At 36.0% G+C, this 16204-nt stretch overlaps 2 protein-coding genes across 3 annotated transcripts; one reads left to right on the top strand and one right to left on the bottom strand.

The window, feature by feature from the left end:
* Nucleotides 1–2884: 2884 nt before the first annotated feature.
* LOC130735678 (uncharacterized) lies at nt 2885–6380 on the bottom strand. 2 transcript variants are annotated; one of them, XM_057587589.1, is made up of 3 exons: nt 4890–5986; nt 3883–4042; nt 2885–3679 (listed from the first exon to the last, which is right to left on the bottom strand). In XM_057587589.1, the coding sequence occupies exons 1-3, from the start codon at nt 5034–5036 to the stop codon at nt 3510–3512; spliced, it is 477 nt and encodes a 158-aa protein (XP_057443572.1). In that variant the 5' UTR covers nt 5037–5986; the 3' UTR covers nt 2885–3509. The 2 variants fall into 2 exon arrangements, 1 of the variants encoding a protein (XP_057443572.1); XR_009018537.1 differs by lacking the exons at nt 2885–3679; nt 4890–5986 and adding exons at nt 6017–6057; nt 6194–6380 and having other exon boundaries at nt 3926–4042.
* Nucleotides 6381–9038: 2658 nt separating this feature from the next.
* Nucleotides 9039–9653, top strand: LOC130737035 (F-box protein At2g26160-like). The gene has a single exon (XM_057588804.1). It carries the CDS (start codon nt 9039–9041, stop codon nt 9651–9653), a length of 615 nt encoding a protein of 204 aa, XP_057444787.1.
* Nucleotides 9654–16204: the final 6551 nt, after the last annotated feature.

Raw genomic sequence — 16204 nt, 5'->3', positions numbered from 1 at the left:
ATAAATATCCTAATTAATATGAATTTATTGAGGGTTAAATATATTATGACCTTTAAATTAAAATAGAATTAATGAACATGATTTGGTGGTGTTAATAAAAAATTTGCACAGTCATATGCTACACATATATTGAGAATAAATGTCTGTATATGTATCTTGTAAGAATAGTGGAAATGAATAGTAACTAATCAACAACGGTCATTGATTAAAAAAAATATTTTGAGCATGTAACTTAATGTTTAACTTTTGACTCGTTCATAGTTAGATTAACAATTAACAATTTATTATTATCATTTTCATATAAAAATGTCATTCTTAACCATAGGAAGCACGTGAATGACTTGAGTGGAACTCTTAATATAATTCGTTTATTTTAATTTAATGGTTGAAAATCATTTTTATCATTCTCACATAAGAGATGCTTTCTCATAACATACATCTCATACAGCATATATACTGTTAGTCAAATGTACTATTTTAACCACCACCCACCCAATGTTAATGTCATACCATTAAAAGTCAAAGAGGTTGAAAACAAAGTGGCATGAAAGTAAAGGAACGATGCTGCATTTGTTGAAATTGGAGAAGTTGTTGGTAGCTAGCATTGGGAGAATTAATGCTTGCATTGCACCTATAAATAGGAGTGCAAGGCTGAAGGAAAATAATCCCAGCAATTGTGTCCCATGGTAGAGAGCAAATCCAGCAAGATGTAGTTTCTCAAGCTTTAAGCTTTTATCTGTTGTTTTTCTTATACTCTTATTTTAGAGTGTTGTGAGATGTTATTCAGATAATAGTTTTGGAGAGTGTTGAGTGTACTGGGAGATTGTGGGGTGGTTGAGAGAAAGAGTCTATGTGTTGTAACAATTTTCACATAGTGTTTATTCTCTGGTTGTTGGTTTTGACAACGGCCGTGATTTTTCTCCGGTTTTGGAGTTTCCACGTTAAATCCTTGTGTTGTGATTGTGTCACCGTTTTTATTTCTCTATGGCGATTTCCTAACAACTGGTATCAGAGCCCATGGTTCGACCATGGTGACGGCTTTGAGGATAGCTTCCGCTTGGAACCACAATGATACTGTGAAAGTGCTGTTTTGGAAGGTTCTCTCAGAAACCTACCCGGTGCACGGTTTTCAGTTGGTATGTGGCAGTGCTGTGATAGAGAGATTGTATTTTGACTTGTTGCAAGTCATGGATGGTCGATGCAATCAGGACTACACAAGGTGGACATGTAACTGTCCAGGTGACACACAAGCATTGGTTGGTATTAATGCAAGATGTGTGCTGATAGCACATGGGCATTGGCTGACATGGATGCAAGGTGTGTGGTGATAGCGTGCGGGCATTGGTTGGCGTTGATGCAAGGTACGTGGTTATGTCGATGGCTGATGAACTTCCGGAGAAAGTCATCATGGAAGTTGCACCATAAATTTTCAGCAAGGTTTCAGCATGTGTAAATTCTTGGAATGGTTTAGTTCCAAGTGAAGATAATTATTGGAATGATTTAATTCCAAGTGAAGTAAAATTCTTGGGATGGTTTAATTCCAAGTGAAGTGTACTCATTATGGTGGAGTATGATAGTTTTCTTTGCCGGTATAGGCAATGAGAACTATGATTGTCGGAGTAGACAATGAAACATATGATTGTCGGTATAGACAATGATTGTCGATGAACTCAATGGAAGCGGAAGATGCATGTTGAGTGGGAGCGCAATGTGATATGGTGTTGACTCACTTGAGCTTGAGTGGCATGGAACTGAGAAGATGGAAAAAACTTGTAAGTATACAAGAAGTGTCTTTAAGTGGAAGATTGTCATACATTGTTGCTGCATGATTGATGTGTGAAGACCGACTGAAGTCAATCTTCATTTGGGAGATTGTTAGTCAAATGTACTATTTTAACCACCACCCACCCAATGTTAATGTCATACCATTAAAAGTTAAAGAGGTTGAAAACAAAGTGGCATGAAAGTAAAGGAACGATGCTACATTTGTTGAAATTGGAGAAGTTGTTGGTAGCTAGCATTGGGAGAATTAATGCTTGCATTGCACCTATAAATAGGAGTGCAAGGCTGAAGGAAAATAATCCCAGCAATTGTGTCCCATGGTAGAGAGCAAATCCAGCAAGATGTAGTTTCTCAAGCTTTAAGCTTTTATCTGTTGTTTTTCTTATACTCTTATTTTAGAGTGTTGTGAGATGTTATTCAGATAATAGTTTTGGAGAGTGTTGAGTGTACTGGGAGATTGTGGGGTGGTTGAGAGAAAGAGTCTATGTGTTGTAACAATTTTCACATAGTGTTTATTCTCTGGTTGTTGGTTTTGACAACGGCCGTGATTTTTCTCCGGTTTTGGAGTTTCCACGTTAAATCCTTGTGTTGTGATCGTGTCACCGTTTTTATTTCTCTATGGCGATTTCCTAACATATACATGGAGCATTTCATTTGTAGAAACCTACCCTAGGTGGGTAGAAGATGTTGAAACGATTCAATGACATGAAACAAGAATAATGAACATGGTGAGAAAATAGGGGACGCAAGAACAGGGACAACATGAAGCAGAATAAGAAAAAAAATATCATGAGGTTATTTTAATTCACTACAAAAAATCTGTCAATTAGCGGCGGTTTTTTTTGCATTTAGTGGGGGTTTTCAACCCCCGCGAGTTACTTAGCGGGGGTTTTGAAAAATCCCGAAGTTACACTCGCCACAAATTATTAACGGCGTTTTTCAGCAAACCCTGGTACATGCATGATGCATTAGCGGCGGTTTTTAGCGGGGGTTTTAAACCTCCCTTATCCGCAAGCTTTTTTTAACGGGAGTTTTCAACCTCCCTTAAATGCATGAGATTTTTAATAGCTTTAAACCTCCCTTGGCTACCAGAGTTCATTCTATGGACATTTTTAACCTCATCTAATTGTGGAGTTTACTTATTAACCATTTAAAGAAATTTTCTAAACATCCTAACTAATATTTAAATGCACATAATATGAATTAATAAAGCTCTATTGCAAAGTTATAAACACAAAATCCTCTCAGCGAGCAGCAGAGTAGAATGGTAAACACTAAACAATGATTACTTTTTCAATCAACTTCATGTGAATCAAATCAGAAATGTACAGTTTTATATTGTCTTCACTTAACCTATTCTTGACCACTGTTAGTTTTATCACTTGCACTTGAATTTGACATAATCCTCAATCCAATCTCACCTTAAGCCACTAAAACAGGAAACATGTTTAATCAGAGAATCAAGCAAACAGTGAAACCATGTTTTTCCAATATATTGGGTGTTTGATCAGAGAATCAAGCAAAACAGTGAAAGCTAAACACCCCTAGAATATAAAGCCAGGAATATAAAACTCTTACTCATACAGTAAAGAGACTTTATTCTAGTGAATTCAATGTCTTTTATGAGTTCCATACCTGGCATCAACACCTATCAGACAGTGAGTACATTCTTTAGATTCCTTAATGGTAAAGTGCGGATGCAACTAAACTTCATAGATCTGCACCTTTTACAAGAAGAAGTGAAGGGATTCTTCATTTTTTACTTTTTTCTCCGCCCCAACCAACGGGTCAATGATCTTCTTCCAAGTTTTGTAGTCAATGGAGTCTCCTACAGGCAACAAGAATCCATTGACATAGAAAAAGGGTGTTCCATAGACCCCTCTTGAAGCAGCATATTGTATTGTCAAAGAAACTTACAATTAATAAAACTTGAAAAAATGTACTAGATTGAAAGGTGAGCATTATTTACGTATTTTTTCATGTCTTACAGAATCAAGATAAGATAACAATAATCCAACACAAGTTCCAAATCCAGTTATATTCTAACAAACAAAGCTAATCTAAGCTCAACCTAAAAATATACCACATTTTGTCTTACCTTAAACGAAATCCTGGTCTGAAGATCGGTTTTTGAGGCGTTGAAGCCATTCTTTCCGCAAGTATAAAAAGAGCTTCCAATTACTTCTGTTGCAGACTTAACAAATTCCTCTTGAATAGAAGCCCTAGATAAGTTCCGTGTTGGAGCACCATAGAATTTCTCCTGTTAAATGGTATGCACTGATGAGCCATCAAAATTGAATAATTATTCCCATAGAATGATTGCATCCTCAATGTGCATTTTCTTCTTAAGTACAATACAGAAAAAACAAATCACCATGACATCAATGTAAAGTGTAAACAATTTTAAGACAGATAAATATGATTATACAAGTAGCTATGTTGGTTTTCCTTAAATATTTATGACAGATATGGGTTATATTAACACACGATGCTGCAGAATAATGGAGAGTAAATTGGAAATAACCGATCCAACAATTTGAATGATTTAGGAAACAGTTTCTCAACTACAAAACTCCTGATTCACCAGAGAAACTTCTCATGGTGTGAACCCACACACTAAGTTTCCCCAAGAATCAGGCGCATAGCTCAACCAACACATGCTTGAAACTTAGGCTATTTGAACAAAACAAGCAGAAAGAAAGCAAAGGGAGTGAAAAAAAATTAGAAGAAAATAATTTTCCATCTTCTGGCTTAGATACAATAAAAATAGGGGGAAATAAACAAAGAGATTACCATTTCTATAGACTAGTAACAATGCCAAATGAATGCAAACAAAAATATATTTATGGTATAAATTGGTTCCGTCTGTGTGAGTGTGAATAAAAGGCTAATTCAAGCTGGTCCACACGCCACCAAATGACTCAAAAACAAGTAACATGAGACCAAAGTGTAGAAGTACAACTAGAAATGACAACCAACAATGAGGAGTTATAAGAGCTGAGAACCGCTAGAGTAGCCAAGCAAATGGCAAAAGCTTCAGGCCAATATGTATCATATTTAACCAATACAGCAAAATAGAAATTGATTGTGAATCTGGAAATATTAACCTGGTTCTTGAATAACAACTCCAGCAAGGGGAATGTTGCAGAACTATTCAATGCATTCACAACGTGTAAAGCTCGAGATGCAACATAAGCATTGTCATGGTAATTGCAATTTCCAGAATGAAACAAATTGCTCTCAATACACCACATATATATGGAATAGCTTTTGAAGCCATCATACAATTATGTTAATTATATGATGATGATTTACTCTACTAGCACACTCATCTACCTTTTCTGAATTTCAGGTCTGAGCATGATTACATGATTTATAAAATCTAAAGATGAGACCTCCCTATGTCTTTCAAGCGTTTAAAAGAGTTTTCTATTCAACAATAAGACAACTTAAGCAAAAGAAATCTAGCCTAGCAATAGCAACCATTCCAAGCCAAGCACAAGTCACATGATTTGAATACTTACGAGGATGCCAATTAATATACAGTTTCGTGCTATATAACCTCACCACCTAGTGCAATAAGCAACTTGTTTGCACTGACAAATTAATAACCCCTTTATCTCAAGTGCTTGTCTTCAGCTTTCATGGTGCTGAATTATACATATAAACATGTCTTCACCATTTAATCCATAGCAAAAGAAATTTTAAAGACTGTCAGCTGAAATTTTAAACAAACGAGGCACAACCTGATGGTAAAAGAATTGTAGCGCACAATGCATGTCTCCAAGAAACATCTAGAAATTCAATTTCTGGATTAACAAGAGTAATCCTCTAAGTTCCTAGTATTCTCTATTTCACACCAAATCCATATCTCCTATCTCAACTCACGCTATAGCAACCTCTACAACAAATAAACACTGGAAAAGTTTTATATTGAATACTCAAAAAGGATTTCCATTAGGTCCTAAATACAGGCATAAACTTCAAAACATAATAGCCAAGTGAAGGATCAGGATCAATGTGCTCAATGAAATAAATCTGCTACATGTGAATCCCACAGACAAACACGTCCATGCAGATAACTGAGACCAGTAAGCTAGTTCAATCTTTCTGACCAATAAAGTGGAGATGGATTTCATGATTCAACACACATTGGATGCAATCGATCAACCAGACCAGAGAATGAAAACCTAATTTAGAAATCTGAATAGGTTAATTAAGAAAAAATCGGTACCAGAGAATGCAGTATGCGACGGAGTAGAGGTTGTTGAGTCTCTGAGCGATGCATCCATGAGAAAATCGCAGAGGTGCGAATGAAGAAGAAGAAGCGGTTAGTCAGTTAGCACAATTAAATAGCAACGAAAAGCAAAGGTGCAAAACGAGATCAAATCGGTGGAAAACGAGGTCATACCGACGGCGGAGAAGGCTGTTGCTACGGCGGCCTGCGGTGGTTGAAATCTGTGGAGGTTGAAATCGGTGGAAATCAGGCTGCAATCGGTGGAAAACGAGATCAAATCGGTGGAAAACGAGGAGAAATCGGTGGAAGTTGCTTGAAATCGTGAGCTTCCATGGTTGAACGAGAACGAGACTGAGAACGAGTTCTGAGAGTGAGAGTGAGAGGGTTAATTAATAAAACATTTGCGGGGGTTATTAAAACCCCCTTAACTATTAAAAATTAACGACATTTGCGGGGTTATCAAAACCCCCGCTAAAAAACCCCCACGAAATAGCGTTTTTTTTGTAGTGATTAGGAAATTGTCTAAATAACCCATCATGAAAATTGGGTTAAATCACCCATTGCATAGGTGTACCAAGTATATTGCAACATGTGTCTTTATATTATCTACATCACTTAATTAATCTCTTTTATTTTACATTTTCATAATATTTAATTTATTAAATAATTCAATTTCAGAATGAACTTATAATTTTAGATAATAGCATATGACTCCTTTCTAAACAAAAACCCTAATCCCCATTTTCTTTGATGCGTTCTTCTCTTCTCCAGTAAAAATTTCATAGAAAGGAATTTCCCGTTTTTGCAATTTGTTTCTGCTGCTTTAGACATGAAGAGATTCACTCCAAAACTTCATTTGATTTCGTACGTAATTGGGTCTCCAAATTTGAGCTCAGGTTTATATTTTGAAGAAAAAACGTGCTTGATGTCCATGGAGATATTTTGATTTACTTTTATTTGCAAAAACATATGATGCATGTAATATGCCTACCAAGATGAGTTTGTGAACCACATATATTTTGATTTTGTTTTCCACGAGATAAGCTATTATAATGTTATGAACCTGATGGACTGGTTTTGAATTCAATGCGTGATATGCAATGAAGGCACTCGTTTAGAAGTTTGGATTGAACCTAAAAATGAGTTTGGAAGAAAATAGGAATTAGGGATTTTCTGCACGGGTTTTGTTTAGAAACGAGTCATATGCTATTATATAATATTATAAGTTCACTCTGCAATTGAATTATTTAATAAATTAAATATTATGAAAATGTAAAATAAAAGAGATTAATTAAGTGATGTGGATAATATAAAGACACATGTTGCAATATAATTGGTACACCTATGCAATGGGTGATTTAACCCAATTTTCATAATGGGTTGTCTAGACAACCCCTTTAATTAGAACTCAATTTGAACCGAAGATTCTAATATAATGACTATATTATTTAATGCGCTGATATCTCACCTCTCACTATTACACAAGGGAAAACACTACAATCACCATTTTTTTCCGGCAACACCTCCACCAAAACTCTGTAACTTTGACCAAGCTTCACGGTTGAACCACGTCTTAAGATTGGTAAGACAATTAGAAAACATCATCGTCCTAAAGACTGAATGACTCAGTTATTGGAGGCTTGTTGGGTGAGTGGCTCAGTTATTGATGGAGGCGGTGGAGATTGTGGTTCTGATCGAGGTGCCCATGGGTCTTGATGTGAAGAACACCACATTTTTTATTCAATGGGCAAAATTATAAACAATAACAACACTAAGGACTCAAACTAGAATTATAATAATAACGAAGACTAGGATGGTTTTTTTTAAAATTGGTCACGTTGTGGACCATGATTAAATACCATCAAAGGGTCCAGATAATACTAGTTTTAAAATTAAAATTATAATAATTATGTACTGAAAATTAATCTTAGTTGTAAGATTAATCTAACGGTTGAAATAAAATAGGATATTCTTCAAACAGAAACTCAATCAAACCGGTGTTAAGGGTGAAATCGGTAGTTAGAATTTGCACTATAATTCGTTGAATATTTTGTTTTGAATCTCTTATTTTTATCAGGTCCTACTTTTTTTTTAACGTTTTATGGTTGCAGGTTGTGGGAATATTTTGGGGAAAAAAATAATAAATTGAGATAATTTCTAAAAGAAAAATTAAATCGATACAAGAAGTTTTAGGCTCCGTTTGGAAAAACAGCTTAATTAAGCACTTATGGTCATAAGCGCTTATGACATAAGCGCTTATTCATAAGCTATTTTTAAAAATTTATTGAAATAAATTAAAAATAAGCTATATATAAGCATAAGCTGTTTTTCATAAGCTATCCTGAGTAGCTTATGAAAATAAGCTGAAAATAGCTTATGGCAGGTCATAAGCTGTTTGCATAAGTTCTCCCAAACACTGACATAAGAGCTTATGCTGTCAGATAAGCTCAAATAAGCTCTTCCAGACTGGGCCTTAATTCATCACGGATTTTGCTAATCATTGAATACATTGAATTTTAATTAACTAATGTGTATTATTGTTATCTTATCAGATTTGTTATTTAATTAGTTCAAAAAATCTTTTTTTTTTTCAGTTTTGGACCAAGTACTAATATCACACACCAAATTAGATTAATTGGTATTGCTTTACATTGCCCTTGAAAGAGAGACATGGAAGACAAGCGTGCTGGTGAAACGTACTGGTGAACATGTTGTGATGGAAAAGAGACAAAGAGTAAATTGGTTAGATCTTCCCACAGAACTTTGGATATTGATAGCCAAACATGTTGAAATAGACAATCATGCCACCTTTGAAATTCGCCGATTTCACAGTATTTGCAAGACATGGCGGTCTGCTCTTCCTCTCCCTCACAGCGCACCCTTTGGCCCGCAAGTTTGCATTCTTCTCGGTTGTGGAAAATTCGAATCTCCCCTCTTCCAAACCAAAATATACCGTCTCGGACCATTATCACATCAACCTCGCAAGACTTCTACTTCTTCTACAAAAGGGTGGATTATAATGGTTGGGGAATCACAATCTGCGCCACTTCGTCTCTTAAATCCTTTTTTCAACAACTCACAGCCCCACAAGACAAACCCTTCACCAAAAACGCTGAATTTGGTGAAGTTTCGTGTTGTGGAGTTGGCTGAAGCTTTTGCTTTGTGGCGTCATGATTCTTTTTTTCACAAGGGGGTGGTATTCCCTAATTTTCCTTGCATGGTGGATGCTATAGGTTTTGGTGGAAAGTTGCATGTTCGCAAGACTGAAGATGAGATTTGGAGGATCATGAATTTGGATTATGATGAGACGTGTTATGAAGATATAATCATTTACAAAGGGAATGTTTACATTTTGGATATAAAGGGAACCATTTTTTGGATTGACCCTTCATCTTTGAAGTTGGTACAATATTCACGCTCACTGGGTAGAAGTTATGGCATCAGGAAGGAAATGGTGGAGTGTAATGGAAGTCTTTATGTGGTTGATATTATGAATATTCAAGAGCGATACTTTGAAGCTTGTATTCAAGTTTACAAGATTGATGAAGAATGGGGTAGATGGGAAAATGTGAAAAACTTGGGTGATGTTCTGTTTGTTTTGGGTAAAGACTCTAATTTCTCTCTATCAGCTTAAGATTATTATGGATGTAAAGGAAATTGTATCTACTTCGCTTTCGGAAACACAATTTTATGTTTCAACTTAGAGGATTCCACGCTTGAGTTACCTAATCCTTTCTGGCCTTGCCCCACTATGTTTAACTCAGAGTTCAATTTGTAATTATAGGCACGGGTGAAAGGCTTTTGATAAGATAATTCAGTTTTTGTTTTGTTTTGGCACTTATATATCCGCTCATTTGCATAACAAAAAAAACAATAAGGAGGAAAAACAGCGAAGTTAATTTAGTAAATTGCAAATATGGATTTGTTGTGTAATTCGAAGTTTCAAACCATCCATCAATAAGGAAGTATGGTAATGTTTGGAATTTGATGTCGGCTAAATTTGAAACATTTAAAAGAAAATATATTATTTTAAAATGCTTTAATAATACATTATTATAATTATTTTATAGAAGTTTTCATATTTTAAAAAATTTGCACATGTTTTTCATTCTTATTACTCTCAAATATATCTCACTCGTCTATCCCTGATATTAACGAAGGCGTGTGAAACTTTTTATGTACACCAAATCATGATTGTTGATTCTATTTTAATATTGCATTATCTATTTTAAATATGCATGTATTGATTTTTTTCTTTGGAAGCGTGTATTTCTTATCATTTGCATTGACATGGTTTTATTTTTTTTTAACATCACTTGATATAGTTAAGAAAAATCAAAATTCAATTAGTTATATATATAGTTAGTTTAGTTTAAATTTCCGAGATGTAGCAAAAAAAAATAGTTAGTTTAGTTTGTTTTCCTTAAAAAACAAAAAGCTCAATATAGTTTTTTTTTTGCCTTTAATTAGCTCTACATAGTGATTATAAGGAGAGAAATATCTTAATTAATATGAATTTATTGAGAGTTTAATAAAGTATACTACGACCTTGAAAATTAAAATAGAATCAATGGCATGATTTGGTGGTGTCAATAAAAAGTTTGACACAGATGTCAACGTGTGTTAGTAGGGAAGTTAAAATTATCCACACCCGTGAATAAAAACCCGTTATGAGTGAAATTACTCGCGCCCACGGGTATCTATGAATTTATTTAATGGGTATTTCTACTATCCATTTATTAATGGGGCGGGTACGGATATAGATGTATCCATACTCATGGATACCCACCTGATATAAAAATACTAAAATATCTTTATATATATACATAGATGTATATTAAGTCTAATATCTAATGAATTTGTGTTTAAGTTATAGTTCTCCTTCAAGTAAACTTGTACAATGATAATGGTGAAAAAAAGCCCTTAGACCCAAAAAAGGGTAGAAAAGAAGTATTTTCCTTTACACATTGATTGACTCTAAAATCCAATCTTAAATTTTACTTTTAATATAATTTTCTTTTGAACAAATAAATGTGAATTCATTTATATTCATGGGTGTCGGGTGCACATGGATATCCACGGATATTTTAAAATTCTGTTAAAAATCATTTAATGGATATTCATGTGGGTATAGGGTGGGTATGGGTATAAACTTTTACATGTGAAGCGGGTGGTGGGTATATACTATCCATGCCCACTTGTACCCATTGACATCCCTAGGTGCTAGGGCTGTCCAGTTTTTGCAGGCCCGACCGAAACCGTCCGGCCCGCTACAAAAAAAAGGCTTCTCAGGCGGGCCGGTTCGGTTCACGGGTTCACGGTTTGAAAAAACCGGTCTCTGGTGGTTTGGTTCGGTCGAGTTCGGTTTGACCTCTGGACCGACCGAACCAACTCTAATATAAAAAAAAAGCCAAGGAACTTCAGATAAGGCCCAACCCAAAGCCATCGTTCAGAAAAAAAAAAAAAAAACCCTAACTCATATAAATACTCTCATTAACACAAACTCTAAAAAACCTTCAGTCGTTTCTCTTCTCTTCTCCTCTCCAGAAACTTCTGCCGTCTTTCTTCTCGTCTCCAGAACCTTCAGTCGTTTCTTCCTTTCTCTTCTTCCCTTCCCACTTTCTCTTCAAACCCTAGCCGCCACCCAACCAGAATCCCTCCTCCCACCATGACTACAACCTCATCTCATTTCTTCTCCACTTCTCCACAAAAACCCTAGCCGCCCTCTCTCTCTCTCTCTCTCTCTCTCTCTCTCTCTCTCTCTTCTTCTCATATATCTGACGTCCCCATCATCATCTTCATCATCGCGTGACCACAGATCCTACTCTTCTCCTGGGTGTTGATTTTGTTCGCTTCTCTCCAGGCCCAAGCACGCATGATGGATCTGTTGCGATTTGGGGCATGCAGAAGCCAGAAGATGGAGAAGATCATCTGTTGCGATTTGTTTTTTTTAGCATGTTTTCTTCTTAGTTGGAAATTGTAAAGATTTGTTAAGATTTTGTTAATATTTGCGTTTGATTTTGTTTCTTCCCTCATCTTCTTCTATTTTTTTTTTCAATAATTTTTTGGATAAACAACCGTATGAACCCACCCGGCTTAACCGTTAACCGACCAAACCGAACCCGAGCCACCCGTGACCAGTGAACGGACGGTGGCAGGCTTGGTGGTTTGGTGTTATTCACCCGACCAAAACCGAGCTTTCGGCCCGAAACCGCCCGTACCCGCCCGATGGACACCCCTACTAGGTGCTACATATTCATGTATAGAGAATATATAAAATGTATTTTATGAGAATAATAATAATGAATCGTAACTGTTAGACTAATTAATAACCGTTAAAGATTAAAAATACATTTTAAGCATGTGACTTAATGCTTTAATATTGACTCGTTCATAATTATATTTAACAATCACATTTATTATTATCATTCTCATATAGGAATGTCATTTTCGACCATAGTAAGCATGTAAGTACCAATAATGTGTAACACAATAAGTAAATAGTTAGGCTCCTTAAACATCTAGTATAGGGTTCGATACTTGGGAGGTGGTATGGAGAAGCATTTGTTGCGAGAGGCTAACCCACCATATGTGATCTCAGATGATTAGTCTCATGACGGTCGACAGTGAGGATGCCTTGGAAAATAAAAAATTGTAAGCATGTGAGTGACTTAAATGGATCTTTTAATCTAATTCGTTTATTATAATCTAATTGTTGAAAATCATTCTTATTATTGTTTTTTTTGAAAAAAAATTAAATCTCTTAAAATTAGGACGTTTTACCAAGGGTAGTGATCAAAGGCAAAACATGCAGTTACGCATCAAATTTAGAAAACTTGCTCTTATCCAAGGCATGAGAAATTGAGCTCAATTCAACAAATAGAGATTTAATTTGAGCAAAAAAAACTAAAGAGACAACAATATGTGTAAGTCCCCATGTTGTTTCCTTAAGCCTTCATTGATTTGGTGAAATTGTTGAAGGAGGCCTAACTCAACCCAAAAGCTAGCTCAAGAGTTAAGGTTTGCACAACCATATATAAGCAATTGCTTGGCCACATCTCTAGCCAATGTGGGACTCTAACACACCCCCTCACGCCCAGTGTAGAACATCTGGAGCGTGGAATGAAACGGGTGGCCCAAATATGAGAGGTCTCCACAACAAATGGATCTAGGATAGGGGCCCAGGCCCATGGTCAAACAACCATTGGCTCTGATACCATGAAGAAGGCCTAACTCAACCCAAAAGCTAGCTCAAGAGTTAAGGTTTGCACAACCATATATAAGCAATTGCTTGGCCACATCTCTAGCCAATGTGAGACTCTAACAAAATCCCCCCACATTTCAAGTTAATGCTCTCCTGGAACTTCTAACAGTTTCACAGTTGAAGTTGAAAAATTGTAACAGTGAGATATCTCAATTTTTGTGAAGAAAGAATTAAGATCCCCAATATATCCCATTGCTTCAAAATGATCAAAAGCATCTCAACCATCAAAATCAACTATATATATGCTCCCCAACTATGTCCTCCATCTCAACTTCTTGCTTCATTCTTATTATTGTTATCACATATGAAAGATTTTTTCTCAGAACATACATCTTCTATGCGATGACCCAATGTATTGGGAGGGAGTTCTACAGTCTTCTAACAGTGGAAGAGAAAATATGATTAGCTCAAAAATTAGAGGCTTGTTGGGTGGGTGGCTCTGCTATTGATGGAGGCGGTGGAGATTGTGGTTCTCATGAGTGGAGGTGCCCATGGGTCGTGATGTGAAGAACACCACATTTGTTCCAATGGGAAAAGTACAAATAATAACAACACCAAGGACTCAAACTAGAATTATAATAATGACAAAGACTAGGGTGAACCTTATTATAACTGATTTGTTGTGGACCATGATTAAAAAGCATTAGATTTTGGAATCTGGATATTCTTTAGATCAGTGGTTAGGATTCCACTCGTGTTAAAATGGTATAATTGTAATACCACCATAGCCCATTTTCTCTCCCTCCCCCAATAGACCTAGAACCACCACCGCCCTGCAACCTCCATACCGGTGCGGCCACCATCGTTTCGACCTGCAACTGCAAACCTTCAAACCGCAACCAATCTCTCTTCAAGCCACGAAACTACCCCCTCTCCTTCACTTTAGCTACCACAACTCTACCTGCGTTTTTTAGTTTCAGGTTGTCATTTCTAAGATTGAAGATTCAAAGACATGAACGGGAACGAAGTTGTTGAAGACGTGAAGCACATCCTCCTTGCTTTATTATTATGTTCCCTCGTGTCGAGATTGCTCTAATCATGAGCTTCTCTGTCGCTTTTTCTTCCAGTGACAACAATGGAAGGGTCTTAGCATTGTTGAAGTAAAAGAAAAGTCAGTACTCTTGAGACGCTCGAAAAAGGACGACAAAGAGATTAATTTGTTGTGGCAGTGATCGACGACAAAGACGGTGAGAGACAATGCGGTGGTCATCGACTATGAAGAGAATGGTGTGGAGGCGGATGATGATGAAGATAGTGAGAAGTAGAGCGGTGGCCGTCTACAACCAAGATGGAGGGAGATTATTTTCAGCTGGAACCATCACTAATGTTTTAAGGTTTGAAGATTTTAATTTATCGTGAATTATCAAAATAACTTTAGGTGCACCGGTGGATCAAAATATAAAAAGTAGTATTCATCTATAATAATATTACTTCATCAGGTTTACACGACACAATCAAATGACATTCATTGTAAATTACAATCTAAGGATGTAAATATGGTTTTTCACTTGTGAAAACCTTATTTGTGGATTCACCTTAAACCAAACCTAAAGATACAAGCAGAAATTTTGATTAATTTTGAGTAACAATTAAAGGTGCTGGTTTTGGTTGATCATCACCAAGGGCCATTATTCCTCTATTTAGTCAACTAAGTAAGAGCCATTATTATTGGAGTTATGAAGGAGTGGTTGTGGTGGCATGAAATAATGGGAATGCGTAACGCAGCATGCAGTACAAGTACTTACTACTTACACAGAAGAAAGAACGTTGTCTAAGAGAAATAGTGACACGGTATCATCATAAAGTGTACGATTGCCGTATAAAATGCGTCATAATACATTCCCATTTAGGGCCTCCAAGGCTCCAACCCTGCCTGCCAGAGAGAGGGCTTTGCTCACATTAGCGTGAAACACACATACACTGTTTCTGACACACGCTGCTTCATTTCAAAGACCACCCTAAAATACACCATTAATTTCTGGCTTTCTGCCACACCATGCATTGCATTGGATATATCCAAAACCTCAAGCCAACACCAAGAGGTTCCTTTCAAGCAAAGGATTTGCCTTTAATTAACTCTGTCCTCCTAGTGGATCCCCCTCTTTCTTTCTCCTTTTATAGTTTACATATTTAATGCTGTTTAATAATTAAAGCATATATTAAATGAATTTTAAAAATATAGTATTAAGCTTTGTTGTTGTCATTTTTCATCAATTTGTATAAACATGCACTACATAACATAACAACATCAACAAGGTCTACACTTATTAGATAGCTCAACTTCTTAAACATTTAATTTATGATTCATTTTCTGAGCAATGCGTATGAAAATAATTCATTGTAAGAGATTATTTTTATGTCATATCTGTTTCTTGAGATAATTAGTTTTATAACTACTGAGAAAATACATTAAAAAGAAAAGAGAACAACACTATATAACAGCGATGCAACGGTAGAATCAAACCGGAATAATGAGCAAGGTGGAAAATAGGCCTCCTGTTTAGTACTTATATAGACTTAGGTCAGATCAGATATTAAATATGTTAGATCAAAACTTTTATAAAAGTAAATTCAGTTGAAGTAAATTTTGATGTAAATCTAAATAATAATATTTAATAATAACTTGTGGATTAGTTGTGTTTGGCGTTTTTTTGTCCTCAATCTCATCACCATCACCTCCACACTCTTTCCTAGATGCTGTACACAACTTGGTGATACGAATATTAATTTTCGGGGGAGAGAGGGAGAGAGAGAAATGGTATCTTAGCTCGTCTCTGTGTCTGTCAAAAGGTTTCAGAGATCTCAGAACATCACAGAGGTCACAGCTGAGCAGGGAAAGAGCCTATGGAGAGAAGAGAGTACCAACCATCAATCATCTGTTAGGCGTTTTTCTACATGCATGCCTTGGGTTGTGTGGGTTA

The sequence above is a fragment of the Lotus japonicus genome, chromosome 2 (genome assembly GCF_012489685.1).
Source record: "Lotus japonicus ecotype B-129 chromosome 2, LjGifu_v1.2".
NCBI classification, from domain to species: domain Eukaryota; kingdom Viridiplantae; phylum Streptophyta; class Magnoliopsida; order Fabales; family Fabaceae; genus Lotus; species Lotus japonicus.
The sequence above is the reverse complement of the archived record's forward strand: the minus strand, read 5'-3'. Positions and strand labels throughout refer to the sequence as shown.

What these genes read in the sequence shown, in the direction of transcription:
- LOC130735678 (XM_057587589.1), bottom strand. Translation starts at nt 5,036, where the DNA reads ATGTGGTGTATTGAGAGCAATTTGTTTCATTCTGGAAATTGCAATTAC. An exon ending in AGTTGTTATTCAAGAACCAG is followed by an intron (nt 4,043 to 4,889) that starts GTTAATATTTCC and finishes ACCATTTAACAG; the next exon opens with GAGAAATTCTATGGTGCTCC. An exon ending in TCAGACCAGGATTTCGTTTA is followed by an intron (nt 3,680 to 3,882) that starts AGGTAAGACAAA and finishes CTTTGACAATAC; the next exon opens with AATATGCTGCTTCAAGAGGG.
- LOC130737035 (XM_057588804.1), top strand. Translation starts at nt 9,039, where the DNA reads ATGGTTGGGGAATCACAATCTGCGCCACTTCGTCTCTTAAATCCTTTT.